The 24,703-nt window shown below is 39.4% G+C and overlaps 1 protein-coding gene across 1 annotated transcript in view; it reads left to right on the top strand.

The window, feature by feature from the left end:
- dnah6 (dynein, axonemal, heavy chain 6) overlaps positions 1 to 24,703 on the top strand; it is a gene marked incomplete at its 5' end in the record, with an annotated part of 301,703 nt that overhangs the window by 138,264 nt on the left and 138,736 nt on the right. Inside the window, 6 exons of the mRNA XM_043705917.2 lie at positions 435 to 606; positions 1,925 to 2,071; positions 4,501 to 4,574; positions 6,853 to 7,007; positions 8,312 to 8,543; positions 11,551 to 11,703. Coding sequence (XP_043561852.2) covers positions 435 to 606; positions 1,925 to 2,071; positions 4,501 to 4,574; positions 6,853 to 7,007; positions 8,312 to 8,543; positions 11,551 to 11,703 — 933 coding nt within the window. The remainder of the gene's footprint in view (positions 1 to 434; positions 607 to 1,924; positions 2,072 to 4,500; positions 4,575 to 6,852; positions 7,008 to 8,311; positions 8,544 to 11,550; positions 11,704 to 24,703) is intronic.

Below are 24,703 nucleotides of genomic sequence, written 5' to 3'. Positions count from 1 at the left end.
AGTAATTGCTCTTACTGATGAGTCTGAAGAAATTTCACTTGTGCTGTTTTGGAGGGGTTAATTTTCTTCACAGAAAAGCTGCCTCCTGTGTGCAAATGTGGATTAACTATTCCCAGTGGTACAGCAGAGACATTTGCATAACACGGCTCCATTGATCTGTACAGTTAGATTTGCAGATGTGAAGCCACAATGGAGGGTGAAGACCAACCTTGCAAGCTATATTAAGGGAGGTATACATGTGAGCCAATGCGGTCAGTGAAGTCCTCCCTACCTGCTTGTATTTTGGTTCGTTATCATGCGAATTATTTCATATTTATAAACAATTTGTTTGGAATTTGTGGAAAAATCTCATCTGGTGCTTCTAATTGTTCATCCAATTTATAATGAATCACGTCACTCTCGATATTTCTACAGTTTTTCTTTCTATAATGCAGGCTATTTTGAATGGATTTCTGGCAGAATTTACTCCAGCAGTGAAACAATGTTCCATCAGTATTGTGGAAGCAGCTGTTGAGATATACGACCGAATGAGTGTTGATCTATTGCCTACACCCGCTAAGTCTCATTATGTTTTCAACCTTAGGGATTTATCAAAGTGCATTCAAGGTAAGATGCATCTACTCTATTGTCTCAACTGTTTGTGACTTGTTCATTTTTCAATCCCATGCACTCGCCCCTATTGAGTCCAATGTGTTATTATTCTGTCCATATTCTTTAATTTTGAAGCTGCTTAATCTAATTCCATTGTTCTTCCAAACTTGTACCATTAACAAATTGGATCATTTTTCATTTGAGTTTATGAATGAATGTTATTTATGTGTGTCGAAACAAAAGGTGTTCTGACACTAACCTATGAAATATCACACTCAATGCTTAATATTTCTAGTAATTAGTCTTTCACCCAGAAATCAATCATATTACTTTTAATTTCAGGCATACATAGGCAACTAACAGTCCAATATGTCAAACTATGTGTATGCTGGAAGAGCTTCAGCCTTCATATGGGTTTACACTGTAGATAGTCAGTAGCCAGTCAGAAGTATTGAAAATATTTGTTGTGATGTTTAACTTTGGGCTGTATTCTTCTCGTACAAAATGTGTCTGCAGCAGTGTGTAACTCGTCACATGATACATTTACTCAGCAAATCAAGAAGCTGGAAATTAGCAAGGAATTTGTATCAAATCTATTTAAAAGGACTTATGCGTGTTTTCAAGTTAAAAATGTTGTTTTATTGCCTTGGTCTGCTGGACAACCTACATCTGTTTCTCTGAAGGCTATTTTCTATATTCTGAAACAGAATTCTGACTACTGTAAATAAATGTTTGGTGCTGGACTATTTTTGTTCTGCTTTGAAAACCATTTTACTTCAGTTAAGGGCAGCCTACCTATTGGGGCTGAAACATGAGGGGAGCATTAATTATTGGATAAGCCTGATTGGATAATCGCTGCGCCTATATCACTTCATTTCTACCAATAACACTCCCTTTGCATTTTGCTGTGGTCACCTTTACTATCTATTCCATTTGATTTTCCTTCTTTTAGAACTTAAATCAATTACCTTTCCAGCCCCTTTCAATTCTGAAAAAAAGTATTTTGGACTTGAAATTGTTAACTCTCTTTTTCTTGCCAAAGACATTTCCAGATCTGCTGCACTTTTCCAACACTTTATGTTTTTATTTATGATAAAAATATCAAAATATTTAGATGCAATCATTTTAAAAATTCTCCATATACTACACACACTACCTATTCTGTATATATTTTGTTGGTCATGATCAAACCAGAATCACGAGGCAGGATTACTAATGACACACTAGACGATCTATCACCTTTAAACACCAATCACAATGCTGTGCATGTCTATAATTTTCCATCAATTACAAAGTGTTGGCCCTTGAAGTTTGCTTTTTTTTTTCATTTTAGGAATTCTTCAATGTAATCCTGGTACAGTAAGAACTGATGAACAAATTTTTAGGCTTTTTTGCCATGAATGTCAGCGAGTCTTCCATGATCGTCTCATCAACACTGATGACAAACATTACTTCATTAACATGTTATGTGAAATGGCTGGTAAGAAATTCTACCCTCGCTACTACTTCAAAGTGCTCACAGGCTTTATGTTAACTGTTGTAAGTTGTTGTTTAATATAGCCACTTACAAAATAATGTAATTGGGAAAGAAGAGCAAGCAGTGGCAGTCTAAGTTACACACTATTGTATATGAGACACAACTAATGAGGAGCATTTGTTGGTTATAATGACAGACAGCTGGAGCCAATGCAAATAGTACTCAGGTTGTATTTTCAGAGGAAGAGTAGAAACCATACCAGAAAGTTGTGCCAACTTATTAATGCCACTGGTTTAACTTCATCCAGGACTACTCACCTAAAGAAATAATGTTATTGATATAAGGAAGAACTAGTACATTACTTTATAATTTCTTGCTTGTTAAAGGTCTATTTCAAAATTTACAGACTATAATAAGCAGTATATGACATCAGAGCCTTTAATTTCTGTTGTCGAAAGCAACCCAATGGCTCAAAATACATTTTCGAATTCCTCTTTTGAAAGCATTGGTGCTGATTGTAACCTAGCTAACCTAATGATGCGGGGTTAGGATTTTGTCAGCTTGTTTTCCATATTGCCTGACTTTAACAGTGTGTGAGATCAGATGGGATATAAATCGGATGTCCAATCTAACCTGTCCCAGATTAGGTTAAGATTACCTCATTTATTTAAATTTAACTGAAGGAAATGATCTTTGTTTTATATTTTATTATTTAATATATGGCAGTTTAAAATGAATTCACGATTAGAGAAAGCAAATAAGATAAAGTTTCTTTGTATTGGATAAAAATATTGAAAAAGTAAATGACTACCAAAGATGTGAACTGAGTGCTTATGACCACTGCACCTCAGGAAGGATATATTGGCCTTTCAGGAAGTGCAGGAGATATTTATGTATGAAGCTAGGACTCCAGGGGTTCAGTTACAAAGAGAGATTGAACACATTTAGGCTGCATTGCCGGGAATTTGTAAGATTAATAAATGATTTAATCCAAGTCTTCAAAATATTGAGAGAAATAGTTTTTCTATTAGGAACTTCTTAGAACTTTTTTGAAAATTGGGAAACACTTAAAAAATTCAAAGAATGGTAGAAGTATAAAACTCTCTTCTGCCAATGGCAATTGAGATGTGATCAATTCTAAGTTATAAAACCAAAATAAATTTTTGTTAGCTGGTGGTGTTAAGTGATATGGGGCAAAGGCGAAAGTGAGGACTGCAGATGCTGGTGATTAGAGTCAAGATCAGAGTGGTGCTGGAAAAGCACAGCAGGTCAGGCAGCATCCAAGGAGCAGGAAAATCAACATTTCGGACAAAAGCCCCTCATTCCTGATGAAGGGTTTTTGTCCAAAACGTTGATTTTCCTGCTCCTTGGATGCTGCCTGACCTGCTGTGCTTTTCCAGCACCACTCTAATCCTGATATGAGACAAAATAAGGTTGCATTGCAGATAAAAAAATCTCATGAAGTAACTTAATAAGCTCATAGGGTTAAATGGCCTAATTCCATTTATTTAGAGTCACAATTATTATAGTACAGAAGAAGACCATAAGGCCCATCATCGCCACACTGGTTCTTTGTATGAGTATATTACCTAACCCTAACTTATCCCTACTTTTTCTCCATACCTTTGCATACTGTTTCTATCCAAATAATCATCAAGTACCTTATTGAATGCCTGAACAGAACCTGCCTCCACCATACTTCGAGGCAGGGCAATCCATCACCTAACTACCTGCTGTGTGAAGCGGTTTTTTCTCACATCACCCTTGCTTCTTTTGCTATTTTCAAATCTATACTCTTTTATTCTTGTTCCTTTTACAAGTGGAAACTATCTACACTATCTGGGCCAGTCTTCATCAAATTTCATATCAGCCTTCTTCTCTCCAAGGAGAACAGCATCAACTTTTTCAGTCTATCCTCATAACGTTCTTTTTCCTGGAGCTATTTTTGTATATCACTTCTGCACTCTCTCTCTCCAATGCATTCATATCTTTCCAATAAATGGCTCCTACAATTGTACACACCAATCCAGCTTAGGTCTTCTATGTGCCTTATATAAGCACAATATCACCTCATTGCTGTTGTACTCTATGCCCATTTTGGTAAAGTGGAGAACATTGTATGCTTTGCTAACTGCTTCCTCCAGCTGGTCTACTACCCAGATACCTCTGCTCCTATATCCCCTTGAGAATTTGAGCCTTTATTTTATATTGTATTTCCATGTTCTAACCACCAAAGTGCATCATCTCACACTTGCTCAATTGTTCCTATATTGTAAATTATTGTAAATGTGTTGATTGTACCTGCTGTAATAACCTGATGGCAGCCATAGTCTGAGATGTTCTGTTGGTATTACATTTGCTTATGAAGAGTTATAGTATATGAAGGTTTTTTTTACAATGATTTATTAATTGGTATTTCCTTTCTTTTAAAGGCAAGCACTTTTCAGTCCAATTGGAGCCAAGTTATTTTCTGCTTAAACCAATTATATTTGGAGATTTCATAAAGGTGAAAAGAAATTTTGTGCTTGCTTTAGGGAAATGTTTCTTTTTGGAATCATAATTTTATAAGAATAGGATCATTAATAAAGCTGATAAAATTCTATTTCATTTGTAGTATCTTTGCTAGTTTGTCGGTATAGTAATGAAGGAATCCCGTTACCATGCTTTTCCCACTGTCCAATAAATTTTTTAGCTTCAAAAATTTATTCAATTCTGTTTGGAATGGTACTATTGAATTTACTACACCAATCATTTAGGCTATGTATTCAATGGTACAAAAACAAATGGTCAAAAATTCCTCATAAGCCCATAAGAAATGAGAGTAGACTGTTTGGCCACACCATTTAATAAGATCATGGCTGATCTGCTTCAAGCTTCAACTCCTCTTTCACAGCAGGTCATCATAGTCATCAACTCCCTGATATTTCAAATGTATATACACCTTTGATTTAAATCATTTCAGTGATCTGTCTTCATGGTTCTCTGGGGTGGGGAATTGCAGATAGTTACTACTCTCTGTGAGAAGAACATTCTTCACATCTTAGTTACAGAATAAGAAGACACTAATTTAAAACTATGTCCCCAAGTTCGAGATTCTCTCACTTGTGGAAATATCCTCTCAATATCTAGTCTGTCAATACCCTTTAGAATCTTGTATGTTTCAATAATGTACAAGAACTAATCATATCACCTCTCTTGTTTTTTTTTCCAATCGCCTTCCTTAAATCTGTGTCCTCTTGATACTGATCATTTTGTCATTGGATACAGTTTCTCCTTATTTACTGTTTAAGAGTCCTTCATGACTTGAAACACCTCTATCAAATCTCCTCTCACCTTTTTCTTCTCTGCAGAGAATAACTTCTGCATCCTCAACTTTCACAACTTACATCAATAAAGGGCATGACTAGACCAAAAGTATGGATACTAAAGTTGCTGATAGATAGGAATGTAAGTTGTGATAAGGAAGCTACAAGCAGATATCAATTGGTTAAATGAGTAGGTAAAATTTTGGCAAATAAAGTATAATGTGGGAAGGTATGAAATTGTTCATTTTGGCGGGAAAACATAAAAGAAGTATTTTAGCTAAATGGTGAGAGATTGTAGAACTCTGAAATGCAGAGGGATCCGGATGGTTCTAATGGATAATTTACAAAAGATGAGTATGCAGGTACAGCAAGTATGAAAGCTGTAATTAGAATAGAATGTTATGAGAATTGCAAAGAGAAATTAATTCAAACATTGAATAGTTATATTTCAAGTTTATAATGCACTGGTGAGACTGCAAGTCCAGTCAAGTGTAAATATTGACCTCCTAACTAATAGATGTTTTATGACGAAAGATTAGAAAGACTAGGCCTGTGTCCACTGGAGCTTAGAAGAGTAAGAGGCAATTTGATTGAAAAATATAAAATCCTGAGGAGTTTTGACAGGGCTGATTTGGAAAGGATGTTTCCTCATTGGGTGAATTTTGAACTAGAATTCACTGTTTAAAAATAAGTATCCATCCATATAAGCCAGAGATGAGGTGATTATCTTTTCTCTCACAGAGGATCGTGAGTCTTCGCAATTCTACTTGCAATGCCTTTTGAGATAAGAGAATCTTTGAATATTTTAAGGCAGTGGTAGATAGATTCTTAATTCAACAAGGGGGTGAAAGGTTGTTAGGTATTGGCAGGAATGTGGAATAATCAGGTTAGCCATGATCTTACTGAATGCCAAAGGGGCTGAGTGACCTACTCCTAATTTGTTAATTGTGTATTCATATATTCTGTACTAGTCACAATTCGTTTGCTTCAAAATAAATTTGCTTAGATTTCTTTGTAAATGTTTTTATGTTATCAGTATTTGATAAAATTGACAGACTGTGGTAATTTACTACAACTGAAGAGAAATTCGTTAAACAATGGAATAAAAAAAATACAGTTCAATCATGAGCAATATAATCAAGGATATTAAAGCTATGCTCTAATCTTAAGGTTCAAATCTCATGATGTTCATATGTCTTTTGAATTAATACATTTGGATATTGACTGTAAACATTATACATATTCTTTATTCTCCAGTAATGCCACTGCTAGGAACTTTTCTCATCTGTGCTAATATTCATGTCTTCATTGTTTCCTATATCATCACTTCTGGATATTGGTTCTCTGTGTAGCTAACTGCTCCAAGCCAATTTTAACACATGTACTCAAGTCAATGAAATTCTTATTGCATATCAATCACTCTAGGAAATTTTATACTTTCTCCGATTTCTGCAGTAATGTCAACAATTACACTTTCAGATTGGAGCGGAGAAAGCAGACCGTCTATATGAAGATTTGCCGAATTATGAGAAAGTAAAATCTACTCTACGGGACTACATGGATGACTTTAATATGACAAGTTCCAAGGAAATGAAACTGGTTTTCTTCCAAGATGCTGTTGAACATGTTTCCAGGTAGTGATTCATCTTTAGCATTAACTTCTCCTTGTTTTTTTGATAAATAAATTCCACCTCCATAAGCAGAATTCAGGGATAGTACAGGCAGAAATGTTGCACTCTGGAATGAAGTTAGATTCCTTGTAGGTTTATTACCCAAGTGATACTGCACCAATTTCAATACAGCAGAGGTAAATGCTTTGCAGCTATTTCACGTGTACCATAAATCCCATGAAATACTAACTAAAAGCTGAAAGTACTGCAGATGCTAGAATCAGAAACAAAACAGAAATTGCTGGAAAACCTCAACAAGTCTGGCAGTGTCTATGGAGAGAAATCCAAGTTTACATTTCAGGTCCTGTGTGCTTTCTTTGGAAACATGAAGTACTGGTTGTCCAGGTACAGTGCAATAATAATATTGAATGATTTTAGTTAATTCAGGAGAAGCTGAAATGAAGACATGCAAATAAAAAGAGCATGCAAATTAGAAGCAAGAGTAAGCCACATTGTACCTGGAGCTTTCTGTAAGATTCAGTTAAGATAAGGCTGATCTTCTGTCTGAACTCAACATGTAACTCCCCCAATATCTCTGGATTCCCCTTGTAGTATTTATCCACATATAGTTGAAGCATTGAATATTTCTTTGAAAACATTTTTTTCCAGATTACAATTTGGTTCATTAGAGACATGAGGATAGAGTATTAGGGAGGCCATACACAGCACTTAGGACAGTTACAGATAGATATTATTCATGTAATTAGTTGTTGTGAAATAGGAGAGATCAATAAGGAGAAATGGAAGAGTTTAGTAAATGCTGAGAACATTTCAATAAGGTTGGTGAGCTGTAGGTTGTAAATGGGATATGGCATGGCAATAATAAAGACTCAACCTAAGGAAAGAATGGGAATGTAATATTCTCTGTTAAATTGTTTTTAAGGATTTTAGAGAAAGTGGCAGTATGCGTCAACACTACTTAAAGATTTGGAGAGAGACACATTACAGTTTGGTTGCATGGCACCTTGAGTTGTGGGATGTCATTCGGAATCCAAAATGGCACTCATTCTGATTTGGTCTGTACTTGTGATATTCTTCACTGCAGCTTGGGAAATAATGAAGGAAACACATAATGAGCAAAGAAGACTAAGTTAAAGCTACAATATACTAAATTTTGCTTGTACATAACAACTTTGAAAAACTCAATAAAAACAGTACACACCATGTCAAGGATTCAAGGTTTTGGTAATAACTTTTGATAGAGGTGTGATTTCAGTATAGTATTTTGAAAAAAACAAATTTCAGATGGTTCCACAATGATCTTGCAGAATTGCTCGCATGATTCGCCAAGAACGAGGAAATGCTCTTCTTGTGGGTGTTGGAGGTACAGGCAAACAGTCTCTCACACGACTTGCTGCTCACATGTGCAACTACAAGTGCTTTCAAATTGAACTCAGCCGTGGTTACAACTATGACTCGTTCCATGAGGACTTAAGAAAACTTTACAAATTGGCTGGTGTTGAGGACAAAGATACAGTGTTTCTCTTCACTGACACACAGGTATATATTTTTGAAAATTCATTAGCCTTGTTTCTCTTAACTGGCAAAACCTGGACCACGTGATACAAATCTCTGTCCATAGCTTTGAGTATGACACCTATCAATCCAAAGAAGTATTCTATCAAGAACAGAAATAGGAGGAGGGATTTGTTGTCACTGTTTATGTATCAAATTTTTGCTCATTTTACAGAGGAGAGTATTTCATACCAATTTAACAACATGATATTTTAGAAGTGATACCTAAATACTCCTTTATTTGTTAGAATAATTATCTGTCAGTATCAATCCAAGAGGAGGATACTTTTGGATAATGTTAATATTTTGAAATGCCAGGATGAAGGGATGCCCAGCACAATTCGAACTTCTACGTTTATGGCATGCTCTGGACTGTTCGTTCTACAGTGTTCACCTTATATCATTGACACATTCCCTGTGCAGGTGTCAACATGATTGATTGGCTTGGCTCACAGCTGGAAAAAATGGAGGCCACAGGACCATTTAAGTCCGACTTCTGAACTTGGCGATGGGAATGGGATTCTCATCCCTGTTCCACCATGATCAAAGCTAGAAATCATCCAGTTGCCAACTAGCTGCATTTTTTTCCTGATCATTTATACCATGTATGTTAAAAGCCTCTTCATATGTTGAATTGCACAAGAGGAGTTTCTGATTGCAGGTTTAGCATAAAATCTTTAGGGCCTATCTTGGCAGCCACATCTTAAATACTCTAAGAGCAGTTTTGGACTTGGTCTTTCTTAGAATGCAAGGTGAAAAAAGATGCAGCTTGCTGCAGCAAGTTAGGAATTTGCTAATTGTTTTGTGCAATGATGTGCTGCAGATTGACAATGTTCACTCGAGCATCTGGGAGGAAGCTGAGGAACCATTTAGTTAGAAGGTATACAACTAGGCCTTCCAGGCTCTAAATGAAGTATAATAATAAAAAAAAGGGTCTTTTTTTTCTGGAAGGCATAAAATGTATTAGTTGTTGCTATACAATTTAAGATTGCTAATTTCTGAACTTACCAATGGGGTTCAAAATATCTTTTTAAGAGTTCTGGAGATATTTTTGAGGGCAACGTTTTGATTTTCAGAGGCTTTTCTTTGGTTTTCAAAGGCTCCTTTTTTCATTCTCACAAATTCAATCATTGGAATGTGACGTCACACAGTAACAGTACCATATCTATTTGTTTATGGTGCAGGTTTGCTCGCTGAGCTGTAGGTTTGATATCCAGACGTTTCATTACCTGGCTAGGTAACATCATCAGTGGCAACCTCCAAGTGAAGCGAAGCTGTTGTCTGCTGCTTTCTATTTATATGTTTGTCCTGGATGGGGTTCCTGGGGTTTGTGATGATATCATTTTCCGTTCGAACTCCAGGAACCCCATCCAGGACAAACATATAAATAGAAAGCAGCAGACAACAGCTTCGCTTCACTTGGAGATCGCCACTGATGATGTTACCTAGCCAGGTAATGAAACGTCTGGATATCAAACCTACAGCTCAGCGAGCAAACCTACACCCTAAACCTCAACCTGAGCTACAAACCTTGCAAAAATATCTATTTGTGTTGACATATTCAGCTTATGTGCTTGTATAAAAAAAGTTTTAGAAGAATTCATCAATATTTTCAATAATTATCAAGCTTCTATTAAATTTAAAGCCACAATACACAAGAAAAGCATTAACTCCCTAGTCATCATGAGCACAAGATAACGGGCATAAATTAAAATAAAAGCTATTCTTCAAAATAACTAGTGTACACTTCTACAAACAAAAAGCCATCATCCAAAACATATCTCTCACAGATGAGTGAAGTCACAATTAATATTTTTCCCTCAGATGCCCAAAACCAAGAGATTTTAACAAAGCAATTAATACTCTTTTTTTTTTTTGCTTTCTCTACTGCATTTTCAAACTTGATCCCAGATTGAAATTTTAATAATTGAAACTGTTCATTACGATTGTGTTCCCTGTAAATTTCCCCCATATAATAGCTCTTGAATTAATGCGCTTCTAATTAGCAGTGTTTTCCATTGTTGACAGGATTAAAGCTTTTCTGTCTTCTTTACGGCTTTCCTGTCCCTCACTTTCAGACCTATGTTCCTCATTCTCACCCCTTAGGCAGCCTCTCCCTCCCCCATATTTTTCTGAAAATCCCCTCTCCCCACTGTCTCAGCATCCTTCGACCATCTAATTTGGAGATTCTCTGTTCACTTCCTATGGTGGGCATCCCTTTACCTCCCAGTGCAGATGGTGCCCCTCAAGCCAGCAAAAGGCCACGCTCTTATGGTCCCAGCCCAACCAGAAGGAACCCCCAATTTATGAGATGAATTTCAAGAATACAGTGCCCATAAACTGAATAAAGGTTCCCCTGACAAAAGGGGAATAAAGGTTCCTCTGGCAAATAGTCCACACTGCACCCCTATCTTGGGACATGTCAAAAGATCTCTCTGACTTCCAGAAGTAGTTCAAAAAACCCCATGTCAGCCATGTCTACACACAGACAGGGACACCTAACTTCAACTGCAGCAAAGCCTTGCAGGTTTTCCTTGCATTAGTCTTTCTGAATTGTTCTGAGACAAATTATTTGGCCTGTACCCATGACTGAAATTATCTCCATATCTGTTCCTTCCACAAATACATCTACCTGTTCTGGAGTACTAATGACATATTTCCTTTCATAAATCATTTACTTGCCATTTTGGAAACATAGGAAGTGTTGAGCATTCAGTATTTTGCAGCTGAATTTTTAGACTATGATATTTTGTCATATTTCTTTTATTAGCACACTTCCCTGTATATATTGTCATCGTGATAAATGGTCAGTGCCAAGGAGCACTGTACTTCATTTTAAATATAACAAACTGAAGATTTAAACACTATGGATATAGTTATTGAGAATCATTTGTGCTATTTCAGTTTTTAGTATATTTCCTGTTTAAGATACTGCCATTCTTACACAATGTCAGTATGAAATTGTGCTGACATTTTGATTTTTTTCTGACAGATAGTGGTGGAGGAGTTCCTGGAAGACATTAATAATATCCTCAACTCTGGAGAGGTTCCAAATCTATTTGAGAAAGATGAGCTTGAACAAGTGCTTGCTGCCACACGTCCAAAAGCCAAGGATGCTGGAATACCAGAAGGAAATAGAGATGAAGTAAGTGTTCAAAAGTACTTGTGTATGCAGCTACTTTGTCTAGTTTATATTATTTCATATGTAGCAGGTAATGTGCATTTTTGTGTTATGGTCCAAAATGATTGAGGTAAAGCTTTACTTTTAGGTTGGTTTCTGATAACTGGACATCAGTATGTACTTGTCTCACAAGCAAATTTGGAGGTCAATCATTGTGAGATATTCAAACACAGTTTTGAATGCTCTTTGATTGTTCAGTTATTCACCCACCATGCACAGCTGGAGATGTGATATATTTGGATTTCCAAAAGGCATTTGATAAGGTACCGCACATAAGGCTACTTAAGATAAGAGTCCATGATGTTGAGATTAATATATTACCATGGATGAACGATTAGCTAACCAAGTTAAGACAAAGAGTTGGGATAAAGAGAGCATTTTTAAGATGGTGATGTCTAGGATCAGTGCTGGAACTACAATTTTGAACAACATGTATTAATGACTTGGATGACAGATGTGAATGTACTATTGCAAAGTTTGTGGATGATATAAAATTGGTTGAGAAGGCATGAAATGAGGACAACACGAGTCTATGAAGGGATAGGGATAGGCTAAGCAACTGGACAAAAAATTGGCAAATCGAATAAAATGTGGGAAAATGTGAGGTTATACACTTTGGCAGGAAAAATAGAAGAGCTTAGTATTATATAAATGGGGAAAGACTGCAGAAAGCTATAGCTAAAGAGGGATTTGTGGATGAGAGTATACTGAATCACATCTAAGGTTGTTAGAAATATTTTCTTGTGTGAGTCTAGAATGAGAATGTATAACATCAGAGTAAGGAGTCACCCTTTTAAGACAGATGAGGAGGAATGTCTTCTCTCAATGATGAATCTATGGGATTTTTTAACACACAGGGCTGTCAAGGCTGGGCCTTTAAGTACATTCAGTGCTGAGGGAGACAGATTTTTAATCAGAAAGGGAATCAATGGTTATGGGTTTAATGGCAGAGCAGACTCAGTGGGCTGGTTGGCACATTCTACTATGTCATATAGTTTTATCTGTGGCGAGAGAATCAATGTTAATATTTGACTCTTTAGAATTGAAGGAGTCTGGAAAATGCTAGTTTTTACAGTATAGACAAAGGAGGAAGAGGAGAGAGTTAAAGAGGTGGTGAAGGTGCCCAGAGTCCTAGTGTTTGAACATGATGCCACTACCACATCTCTGTCAGCATTCTGCAGGAGCTGTTTTCTCCATGAGATACTGATACATTTCTCCACCACTCCTAACACGTCTCCGTAGCACATACGATCACTGAAATTTGCTATGCAATTCCAGAAGGTATAACACTTTCTCTTTTCCATCCTCCCTTCTCATTGTCCAAAATCCCAATTATACCTTTTAGGTAAAGGAGCAGTTTATTTGTATTTTTTTCAATCTAGTCTACTGTATTTATAATGAGGTCTCCTTTACAGTCACAAAACCAAACACAGATTGGTTTACTGTTTTACGGAACACTTAAGCTCTGTCCGTACAATCAAATCTGACTTTAGTTGCTTGCCACTTCAGTGCACTATCTTGCTTTCATGTTAACATATGTTTTAGGCCAACTACAATGCTCCAGCAGAACTCAACACAAGCTGGAGGAATTTTCTGTTTAGGCAATATTCAGAACTCAACATTAATTGCAACAACTTCAGAGCATGAACATTGTCCTCCATTTTGATACCCCTCCCCATGTCTTGTGTGCATGAGATTGCTCTCCGCACAGCTGACCTATTTTTAATTACTCACACCTGTTATTAACACCCATTTTGTTTCTAATTTCTTCCTCTACCAAAACCACTCTCTTTGCCTTTTGATGTGAGCACTTTCATCATCACTTCCACTCATTCCTCCTTCTCATTTGTCTACATTATAGAAATCATAATTTTCTGGCCCTCTTCAGTTCCAAGGAACAGTTATATTGGACTCTGATTTACTCATTCTTCGAATATGTAGCTCAAAGTCTGATGTTATCATTGTACCTCAAACACAATTGCAATATTCACTTCCCATTCAGACTCTGGGGTCAGGCAATTTCAAGCAGGAAGAGTTTCAGAAGGAGAAAAAATGTGGCTGTTAATTAGGGAAAGGAGGAGCAGGAGTAGGCCACTCAGCCCTTTGAACCTACTCCACCATTCAGTAAGATCATGGCTGATCTTGATATCATATTCTGGCTTTCTCCCCATGTCCCTTGGTGCCTTTAAAAGGAGGCAGTGAAACAAGGAGGAGCAAAAGACTTCTTCCAGACTCATAAGAAAAAAGAAAGGACTCGCTTGTCTGAAAAATAGCCACCATATTTTTATCACAAGACTGCTGAAATAACTCCACTGAGGCTGGATTCCTGGCACCAAGAATCCTTTATTTGTATGTGGGTGGTTCTCAACCAGCTCTCAGAGTCAGCAGAACCTCTGACATTCCTGTTTATAATCTGTGAGCCAGGAATCCCTGATTGGGACTGTTAATCTGGTCCAATCAGAGAATTTATATTCCATGAAATCCAGCTGTCTGACCTCGATACAACACTAAATTCCTCCCTGTCTTTTCTCTATAGCTCCTTCTGGGCTGTCTGAGCACAGGTCAGGTTTCTCTAACTCTGTTTCTGATATGGGAGGTATATAATGCCAGTAGCTTGCCACTTGTGCCCAGAGTCTCTTGGAAGAAATTCATTCTCCTCTTCAGGTAGCAAAGGCATGAAGAGGATGTCTGCCAAATCCATCTCAGATTCCAAGGTATCTTCATTCCTGAAGAAGGGCTTATGCCTGAAACGTCGATTCTCCTGTTCCCTGGATGCTGCCTGACCTGCTGCGCTTTTCCAGCAACACATTTTCAGCATCTTCAACGCTTGCCAGAGAGGGAGAACCCATGGGTTCTGTAACAGGTCAAAAGGCAATTGAGGAGCCTGGCAGGTTTTACTCCAGCACTATTTGTAAATTTGCAGCTTTCATATGGTCCACATGCTTGGTCAGGACCATCACACCTACCCGAATTTTACATGTCAGAGGACCTGACCTCACATCAACTATGCCTCTCACCAAGCAGGGCCATTCCTGTGATTCCTACACCAAACTTCATCCTCTGAAGTACTCTGTCTTTCTTAGCGGAGTCTTGTGTCTGGAATTTGCATCCTTGATGCCATTTCATCTCCCAATGGTCCAACAAAATTAGATTTAACCTGGTGCCGAGTTGTCTTCCCATGAACTACTCTGCTGGAGTTATCCTTGTAGGTGCATGACGGGTGGTCCTAAAATCAAATTGGAACAGTTTGGTGTCTAGTGAAGCTGTATGCTGATCCTTTAAGCCTGCATTCAAAGTTTGGACTGCTCTTTCTGCCAGACCATTGGAGCTGCCTTTAGATGTCGAATGTCCTTTGACTTTAGGAAATACTCAAATTCCCTGCTGGCCCATAAAACATAGGTGCAGAAGTTAGGCCATTCAGCCCATTGAGTCTACTCTGCCATTCCATCAAGTTTCTCATCCCCATTCTCCACCTTCTCCCCATAACCCTTGGTCTCCTTGACAATCAAGAACCCATCTATCTCAGTCTTAAATACACTCAATTATCTGGCCTCCTCGGCCTTTTGTGGCAGTGAATTCCAATGATTCACCACTCCCTGGCTGAAGAAGTTTCTCCTTATCTCCGTTCTAAAACATCTTCGCTCTATTCTAAGGATGTACACTCGAGTCTTAGTCTCTCCTACCAATGGAAACATCTTCCCAACATCTCTATCCAGGTCATTCAGTATTCTGTAAGTTTCAAATAGATTCATCGCCTCATCCTTCTAAACTCCATCGAGTATAGTCTCAGAGTCCTCAAAAGTTACTCAAATGTTAAAATTTTCATTTATTAGATTATTCTTGTGAATCTCCTCTGAACATGCTCCAGGGCCAGTATATCCTTCCTGAGATATGGGGCCCAAAACTGTGTACAATGTTTCACATCATTGCATTTGTCTTCCTAATTACTGATTCAACCTGCAAATTTATCTTGACAGAATCCTGGACTAGAACTCCCAAGTCTCTTTGCACTTCAGACTTCTGACTTTTCTCCTCATTTAGAAAATAGTCCATGCTTCTATTCTTCCTGCCAAAGTGCATGACCTTATACTTTCCCATGTTGTACTCCATCAGCCACCTCCTTGCCGACTCTCCTAACCTGTCCATATCCTTCTACAATCTCCCTGCCTCCTCAATGCTACCTGTCACACAACCTATATTTGTATAATCTGGAAACTTTGTCAGCATGCCCTCAGTTCCTTCATCTAGATTGTTCATGTATGAAGTGAAAAGTTGTGGTCCCAATGTTCTGTCTCGTGAAACATCATTTGTCACCAACTGCCATCCTGAGAAAGACCCTTTTATCCCCACTCTGTGCTTTCTACCAAACAGCCAAGCTTCTATCCATGCTAGCACGTTGCCTCTAACATCATGGGTCCTTATCTTACTCAGTAGCCTCCTGTGCGGCACTTTGTCAAAGGTCTTCTTGAAGTCCAAGTCAATAACATCCATTGGCTCTCCTTGGTCTAACCTGCTTGTTACTTCCTCAAGGAATTCTTGGAGCCATGCTGACTTTACCCTGTTTTACCACACACTTCCAAGTATTCAGAAAACTCATCCTTCGCAAAGGATTCCAGGATCTTTCCCACAACTGAGGTTAGGCAAATTGATCTGTAATTTTCTGTATTTTACCTTACTCCCTTTTTAAACAGGGGTGTCACATTAGTGATTTTCCAGTCCTCTGAAAGATCACCACCATTATCTCTTCAGCTATCTCCCTTATAACTCTGGGGTGTGGTCTATCTGATCCAGGTGATTTTTCCACCTTCAGGTCATTCAGTTTTTCTTGTACCTTCTCCTTGGTGATGGCTACCATACTCAGCTCTGTCCCCTCACTCTTGAATTTTTGGGAAATTACCCGTGTCTTCCACCATGAAGACTGACGCAAAGTAATTATTCATTTCCTCACCATTTCCTTGTTCCCAACTACTATCTCTCCAGCATAATTTTCCAGCATCCCAATGTCCACTTTTGCCTCTCTTTTGCCCTTTATATATCTAAAGAAACTCTTACTGTCTTCCTTTACTGTAGATTACTGGTTAGCTTACCCTCTTATTTAGCCTAATCCATCCTTTTTTTTTGTTGCCCTCTGTTGGTCTTTGTAAGCTTCCCAATCCTCTGGTTTTCCACTGCTGTTTACCACATTATATGCTTTCTCTTTTGCTTTTATGCTATCCCTGACATCCCTATTCAGTCATGGTTGTCTTATTCTCCCGGTACCATGTTTCATTTTCCTTTGTTCCACTGTCTTTCCTGCTGGGATCCTCTCCCAGTCAATTCTACCCAGTTCCTCCCTTATGCCTCCGTAATACTGTTACATCTAAATCTATCTTCCCCCTTTCAAATTCAATCATATTATGATCACTGCCTCCTAAGTGTTTCTCCACCTTAAGCTCCCTGTCAAATCTGCCTCATTGCATAACACTAAATCCAGTATTGCCCTATTCCATAGTGGGCTCGAGCACAAGCTGCTCCAAAAAGTCATCTTGTAGACATTCCACAAATTCCTTCTTACAATCCACTACCAATCTGATTTTCCTAATCCACCTGCGTAGTGAAATCGCCCGTGATCACTGTAATTTTGCCTTTCCTATACATCTTTTCTTTCTCCTGGTGTAGTTTGCACCCCAGCTCCTAACTACCATTTGGAGGCCTGTACATAACTCCACTATGAATTTTTTTACCTTTGCAGTTTGTTAATTCGACCCTACTTCATTTCTTACTACCGATTTTGTTTCATTTCTTACAATAAGGCATCTCTACCCCCTCTGCTCATCTACCTATCTTTTTGATAGGATGTATATCCTTGAATATTCCGCTCCTAACCCTGGTCCCCTTCCACCCATGTCTCCAGGATGCCCACCATGTCATATCTATCAATTTTGTTCTGCATCACAAGCTCATTTACCTTATTTCCTTATACTGCATGCATTCAGATATAACACCTTCACTCCTGTATTAACTGTCCCTCTTCTCACTCATTCATTTGTCCAGTGTGCTTGAAGTTTGATTGCTAACCCTTTCCATTTTGTCCTATTTGTTTCTCTTCCCCAGTACTGGTGTCAATATCCCATGAATTTAAACGCATTTCTCCAACATCAGTTTTTGAGCCATGCATTTACCTGCTTATTCTTATTGACTCTGTGTCAATTAGCTTGTGGCTGAGATAGTAATCGAGAGATTATTACCTCTTTGGTTCTGCTTTTTAATTTAGCTCTTAGCTGTTCATATTCCCTTAGCAGAACCTCTGCACTAGTTTTATCTCGCTCGTTGTTATCTACGTGGACCACGGCCACTCCCAGTTCCTTTTCAGCCCAGATGAGATGTCCTGAACCTGAGATCCAGGCAGGCAACACAACCTTTTGGACTCCCGATGTTGGTCACTGAAAACAGTGTGTATGCCTCTAACTATATTATCCCCAATTACAACAACATTTCTCTTCTCTCTCCCCACTTGAATTGCTCTCTGCACTATGGTGCTGTGGTCAGTCAGCTCATCCTCCCTGCAGTCCCCATCCCCGTCCACACAAGGAGTAAAACTCTTGAACCTGTTGGGCAAGGACAGGGTCTGAGACTCTTGCAACTCTACCTCCTGGATCCCTCTACCTGCCTCACTCACAGCCACACCTTCCTATCCCTGATCACTGGCCGAATTCGAGTCAGTTAATTTAAAGGATGTGACTGTCTCCTGAAACACAGCATCCATGTAACTCTCACTCTCCCTGATGTGTCACGGTGTTTCAAGCTCAGACTCCAGATCCTCAACTCTGAGTTAGAGTTCTTCCAGCAACCAACATTTACTACAGATGTGGTCTCTGGGCACCACAATGTGGTCCACCAGCTCCCACATCATGCAGAAACAACACATCACCTGACCCTCCATCCTTATTTTATTTAATTAGTTTTGATTTTTTTTATTTTTAACTGAGTTTGTATCTCTGCTTATGCAAGTTGTAGCTGAAAATGTGTTGCTGGAAAAGCGCAGCAGGTCAGGCAGCATCCAAGGAACAGGAGAATCGACGTTTCGGGCACAAGCCCTTCTTCAGGAATGAGGAAAGTGTGTCCAGCAGGCTAAGATAAAAGGTAGTGAGGAGGGACTTGGGGGAGGGGCGTTGGAAATACGATAGGTGGAAGGAGGTCAAGGTGAGGGTGATAGGCCGGAGTTGGGTGGGGGCGGAGAGGTCAGGAAGAAGATTGCAGGTTAGGAAGGCGGTGCTGAGTTCGAGGGATTTGACTGAGACAAGGTGGGGGGGGGAGGGGAAATGAGGAAACTGGAGAAATCTGAGTTCATCCCTTGTGGTTGGAGGGTTCCTAGGCGCCTAGGAACCCTCCAAACACAAGCCACCTAGGAACCCTCCAACCACAAGCCGCCTAGGAACCCTCCAAACACAAGCCGCCTAGGAACCCTCCAACCACAAGCCACCTAGGAACTCTCCAACCACAAGGGATGAACTCAGATTTCTCCAGTTTCCTCATTTCCCCTCCCCCCCCACCTTATCTCAGTCAAATCCGTCAAACTCAGCACCGCCTTCCTAACCTGCAATCTTCTTCCTGACCTCTCCGTCCCCACCCCACTCCGGCCTATCACCCTCACCTTGACCTCCTTCCACCTATCGCTTTTCCAACGCCCCTCTCCCAAGTCCCTCCTCCCTACCTTTTATCTTAGCCTGCTGGACACACTTTCCTCATTCCGGAAGAAGGGCTTGTGCCCGAAACGTCGATTCTCCTGTTCTTTGGATGCTGCCTGACCTGCTGCGCTTTTCCAGCAACACATTTTCAGCTCTGATCTCCAGCATCTGCAGTCCTCACTTTCTCCTCTTATGCAAGTTGTAACCAATAAATAAGTTATATTGAATAAATTAACAAGATTCAATTTAACAGATTCGAATTTAGCAGACTCATTATTAGCCAAACAAATCACAGCTCTCCTGTGACATCAACTTTCAGTTTCTCTCTCAGAATCAGAATAAGAATTATTTACCTTCCCAGACTGCTCTCCGCTCAGCTCCTTTCCTGAAGTGAAGGCCCCAGATCCACGTGGTAACATTTTATACCTCTTACCTTCCCTGGTTGCTCTCCGCTTGCTTCTCTTCCAAAATGAAGTCCCCAGTCTCCATGTGGTAAGTTTTATCTGTGACCAATATTTCTAGGAGTCTATGTATTGCAAAATATGCGTGCAGTTTTTCTGTTGCTGTCCCTGTTTTTAACGCCTGAATTCTTTGCACATCCAATCACTTTGAGTGGGCATCCACAATGAGTAAGAACATTGAGCCCATGAAAGCACCTGCATAGTCAATATGTACCTGAGTTCAGGGTTTACCCAGTCATTCTCATGAAGGTGGAGGAGCTGCTGGTGGTAATTTTTGTCCTTGTTTGCACCAACACAGCTATGTCTACATCCAATCCTGGCTACCAGACATAATTTCTTGCCAACATCTTCATTTTGGAAACCCCTGGGTGACTCTGGTGGAGTTCAGCCAGTATCTGGTGGTGACCTTTGCTCGGGGCAATCACTGTTGCTCCACATAATAGTATGCCGTCCTCTACTCTGATCCTGTCTTTATGGGTCCAAAAAGGTTTCAGTTCTGGATGTGACGGTCCTTTGGTATCCCCACTATCATTACCAGCTATTTCAGTTTTGCCAGGATTGGATCATTCTGCATCCAAAGTCTGATGTTGTTAGTTGAGATTGGAGGTTTGTCTGAAAAATTTAAAACTTAAAAATGTATTGCTGGAAAAGCCCAGCCGAACTCTTCCAGTGGTGGTATCACCAATGCTGCATCTGCCAGTAGGAGGTGGCTCAATGCATGCACATTTGCTACTTGGCCTCCTGGACAGTGTTCCAAATTGTAATTATATTCACTTAGAATTAGAACCACTGAATTTGGCCTGAACCTATGTGTGGCACTGCCTTAGCCTCTTTAAGTAGTCTTTAAGTGGTGTGTGGTTCGCTATGATTATAAACTTATATCTGTAAAGGTATTGACTCCAAATATGATCACCAAACCTTCTTTGTCTATTGCTAGCCTATGAGCTAATACTACTCAGTGCTGTACAGGGAGGCATCACAAGTCAACACCAGATAACACTTAGCATCATAGTGTGCCAACACCTTGGAGGTTGACAACTATTTTTTCACTTCCCTGATAGCTATGGCTTGGCTACGTGACCATTCCTAAAGCTGACCCTGTTTTAACAGTGGATGCACAAATGCGTGGAAACCAGGTTATGTGCGACCTTTCCATAATAATTCACCAGGCCAAAGAAAGACCTAAGTTCTGATATAAATGTAGGAGCCAAGGCACCTTTGATTGTCCTCACTTTATCTTTCAATGGGTGTAACTCAGTCTTGTCGATTCTGTAGTCCAAGTAGTTTACTTGGGGTGCCTGGTACACACATTTTTCCCTTATGAGGTCTGTGGTTGCCTGGGAGAATGTCCAAGGACTATGTCCAAGTTCTCTAAATGCCCCTTATTGGTCGTCTTCATCTAGATAAACGGTGACCCAGGGTAGACCTTGTAAAATGTTCTCCCACATCCACTGAAAAATGGCACAGGCTGATGATACCCCAAATCAGATATCGATACAAACTTATTTATATTAATTGTAGCATAGTTCTGGGAATCCTCATCTAACTGCAATTGCCAGGATGCACAGCTCATGTCCAGCTTCATGAAGGACAGCCCCCCAACTAGCTTTGTGGATAAATCTTCTATGCAAGGATTGGTCACTTATCCAGCTGCGAAAAATGGTTTACTGTTGGTTTAAAATTCCTCCAAAGGTGAACCAACCTGTCGAGCTTCGCAGTCAGGACAAAAGGTGCTGCCCATTCCACAAACTGTACTGGTTTGATGATTCCTCCACTTTTCAGCCTTCTCATTTCTGCCTCTATGGGCTTTGAAGAATTGTGGAATTGCTTTCTGGTCAACATGCATGGTGGCCTTGGCTCCCTTAATAGTCCCTAGAATTTCCCGAAAAAAAAATTGGGTATTTAATTAGGACTTCACTCAGGTAACCGTTTGTAATTGAAAAATGTTGTGCCCATCTGAGTGACTCCTTCTCAACCAATTTTACCTCAGCGAGCATGGGCCTGAGCCTTTCACTACAATCAATGGTAACTGAACGAGCTGCTTCTCATACCGGAATCAATGTTGTATCCTTAATCTGTAAAGGTTATCAGTCTAGCCAAGGTCTTGCTCAAACTTAAGGGTTGTCCAGAGCTAATTTTGTTAAAGTCTTTTGGTAACTATGATCACTGAAATGGCCGTGCTGGTATCGACCTCCATTCGAAACTGGTGACCATTTAACCTGACATTTATGTTGATTGGTTCTGATATGAATATTGTTAAACCATTTAACTGTTCGAAACCAAATATAGGTGGAATGTCCAAGTGTACGCAGTCCTGGGTGTTAGTCTAAGAGTTCTCTTAATCCTTTGTCTATCTTGAGTCTGCATACTGGCAGCAACTAAACTGGCTGGCTGGCCTGGATTTTGAAGAAAGTTTTAACCATTTGGCCAAGGCTTAGCTTTGTTTTGAGATTTTACTGAGCGGGGCTGTTCAGGATATGTCCTGAGTGAGACGATGCAATTGCCTTTGCTCAAGTAGTGTTCCCCATCTCAGTTGGCCTGATGAGGGCGTCCACTTCCATCAGAATACCCTGTAATTCATATGCTCCACTTGCCACATTTTTCAATATCAAAGCCAGTTATAGGGCTTTTTTGAAGTCCAGTTGGGCATCAACTAGTAGACATTCTTGCATTGTTACATCATAAATCATATTGAAATAACTTTGCAGAGGCCAGTATCCTGTCACCAAGTCACCCTTCATTTACACATAGAGAGTCCTTGACACTGATTCAGCTTCTTCAGAGCCAGGTCGAAGAGTGAACAGAACCTCTGATACACCACTTTTTATTTGTCAACCCGGGCTCCCTGACTGGACCAGATTAACGGCCTCAGTCAGGGAACACATATTCCAAGAGGTCCATCTGGCTGACTTTGTTATAATCACTAGAACTTCCAGATTCATATCTCTCCTAGCAAACTGGCTATTTACTTAAGAATTAATCAGTGACCACGAGTTTTGCAAATTTCTGCAGTTGATTTCTTGTATGGGAGCAAGTCCCTTTGCTAACTCATGAATTTGAGAGCTTTAGGTTTTTTTCAGAAAGAGACTGTAGGCCAGATATTTTCAGAGTTGGCCCTTTCAAGCGAATGAGATGCTGATGTGGATTTGTCATCTCCATTTCCATCAAATCCAATATTTGTTGGCAAGGTGTAGGGTTAGGGTGTGATTCACTTGGGTAGGAAAGCTGAACTCAGAAAGAACATTTGGATTAAGTGCAAAGTTCAAACAAATCATATTTTCATTGTTCCAAGAGCTTTGACTGATGGTATGAGAATTACAGATTGCTGAAGTAGATGTAACTGTGCTTGAATGCCGGATAAGGTTAGTTTACATGCCATGATGTGAGGCTTAAGTCCCCTGCTCTTCAAGCTTGAAATAAAAGCTCACTTAAATTGTCAATGAAAAGTTATAACAAGCCTGGTGCTTTGATTTGATTAACAAGATGACTTGTGATTGTTAGGAAAACAATTGTTAGGGCGGCATGGTGGTACAGTGGTTAGCACTGCTGCCTCACAGCACCAGGATCCCAGGTTTGATTCCAGCCTTGGGTGACTGTCTGTGTGGAATTTGCACATTCTCCACGTGTCTGCGTGGGTTTCCTCCGGGTGCTCCGGTTTCCTCCCACAATCCAAAGATGTGCAGGTTAAGTGAATTGGTCATGCTAAATTGTTCATAGTCAGTGGTGAATATGGGGAATGGGTTACTTTTCGGAGGGTTGGTGTGGACTGTAGGGAATCTAATCTAATCATAACCACCTGTTCCACAATTTTAATAAAGTTGTTCATTGCCATTTCCCAAGGGTTTGTTCTTAAGGAATTATGAATGCTTGGTTGAATTTTTAAGGCCATAATGATCTCAGCATGTGTGCTGAAGCTGTCTTAAGCAGTTTAAATAGACTAAGAGGCCAGGGTTAAAGTCTCACCTGCTTCAGAGGTGTGTGATAACATCTCTGAACAGGTTGATTAGAAAAATAGATTTTTAAAAAGCTGACTACTGAGTAAAACTTTTCTTTATAATAAATTAATTACTTGAGTTACATCAAATAATGTATTTGGCTCTGGGTTTTCTATTACTGACAGTTTTGTTTATACAATTTTTGTGTGCCCATGGTGAGCACAGTCCCATTTTGCAGTTTTGGAATACACATTCTATGAGAGGTTGTGATTACATTGGGGAGGTTGCAGAGTAGATAAAGTAGGATGTTGACTGGGTTGGAGTGTTTATGAAGAGAGACTGTTCTTTCTTTTTACCTTGTTCTTAAGATTCTCTGCTTAGATATTTGTACCTAAGATGGCATCTTGTGTGGCCACATTACACACTTCTCATTGTACTCCCATGCTTTTGTACTTGAGTAGTAGTGACAATAAAATCAAAATCAAAAATCACACTGGGTTTTCTTTTCCTTGGAACAAAGGAGTTATGATGGAGCTCACATTTGAGATAAATAAAATTGAGGAACATAGATCGGGTAGCAGGAAGTAAGTTTTCCTATTGATGGAGGGATCATTGACCAGGGGTCATAAATTGATGCTGCAGCAAGTTTAGCAGGGATATGAAGAAATTCTTTTTCATCCAGAGGGTGGTAAGAATTTGGAGCTCACTGTCTGAAAAGGTGCGAGAAACAGAAGCCCTCATAAAATTTAAGATGTATTTAGATGTTCTCATGCAATGCCAAGGTGTACAAAGCTATGGGCAAAGTGCTGGCAATTGGCTTAGATTAATTTGGTGGTTTATTTTTGGCCAGCGCAAACTCAATTCGCTAAAGGGTCTTTTCCTGTGCTGCTGACTTCTGATT

The sequence above is a fragment of the Chiloscyllium plagiosum genome, unplaced genomic scaffold, assembly GCF_037043375.1.
Source record: "Chiloscyllium plagiosum isolate Xiang-an unplaced genomic scaffold, Cpla_swu_hap1 HiC_scaffold_2, whole genome shotgun sequence".
Taxonomy (NCBI): Eukaryota; Metazoa; Chordata; class Chondrichthyes; order Orectolobiformes; family Hemiscylliidae; genus Chiloscyllium; species Chiloscyllium plagiosum.
The sequence above is the reverse complement of the archived record's forward strand: the minus strand, read 5'-3'. Positions and strand labels throughout refer to the sequence as shown.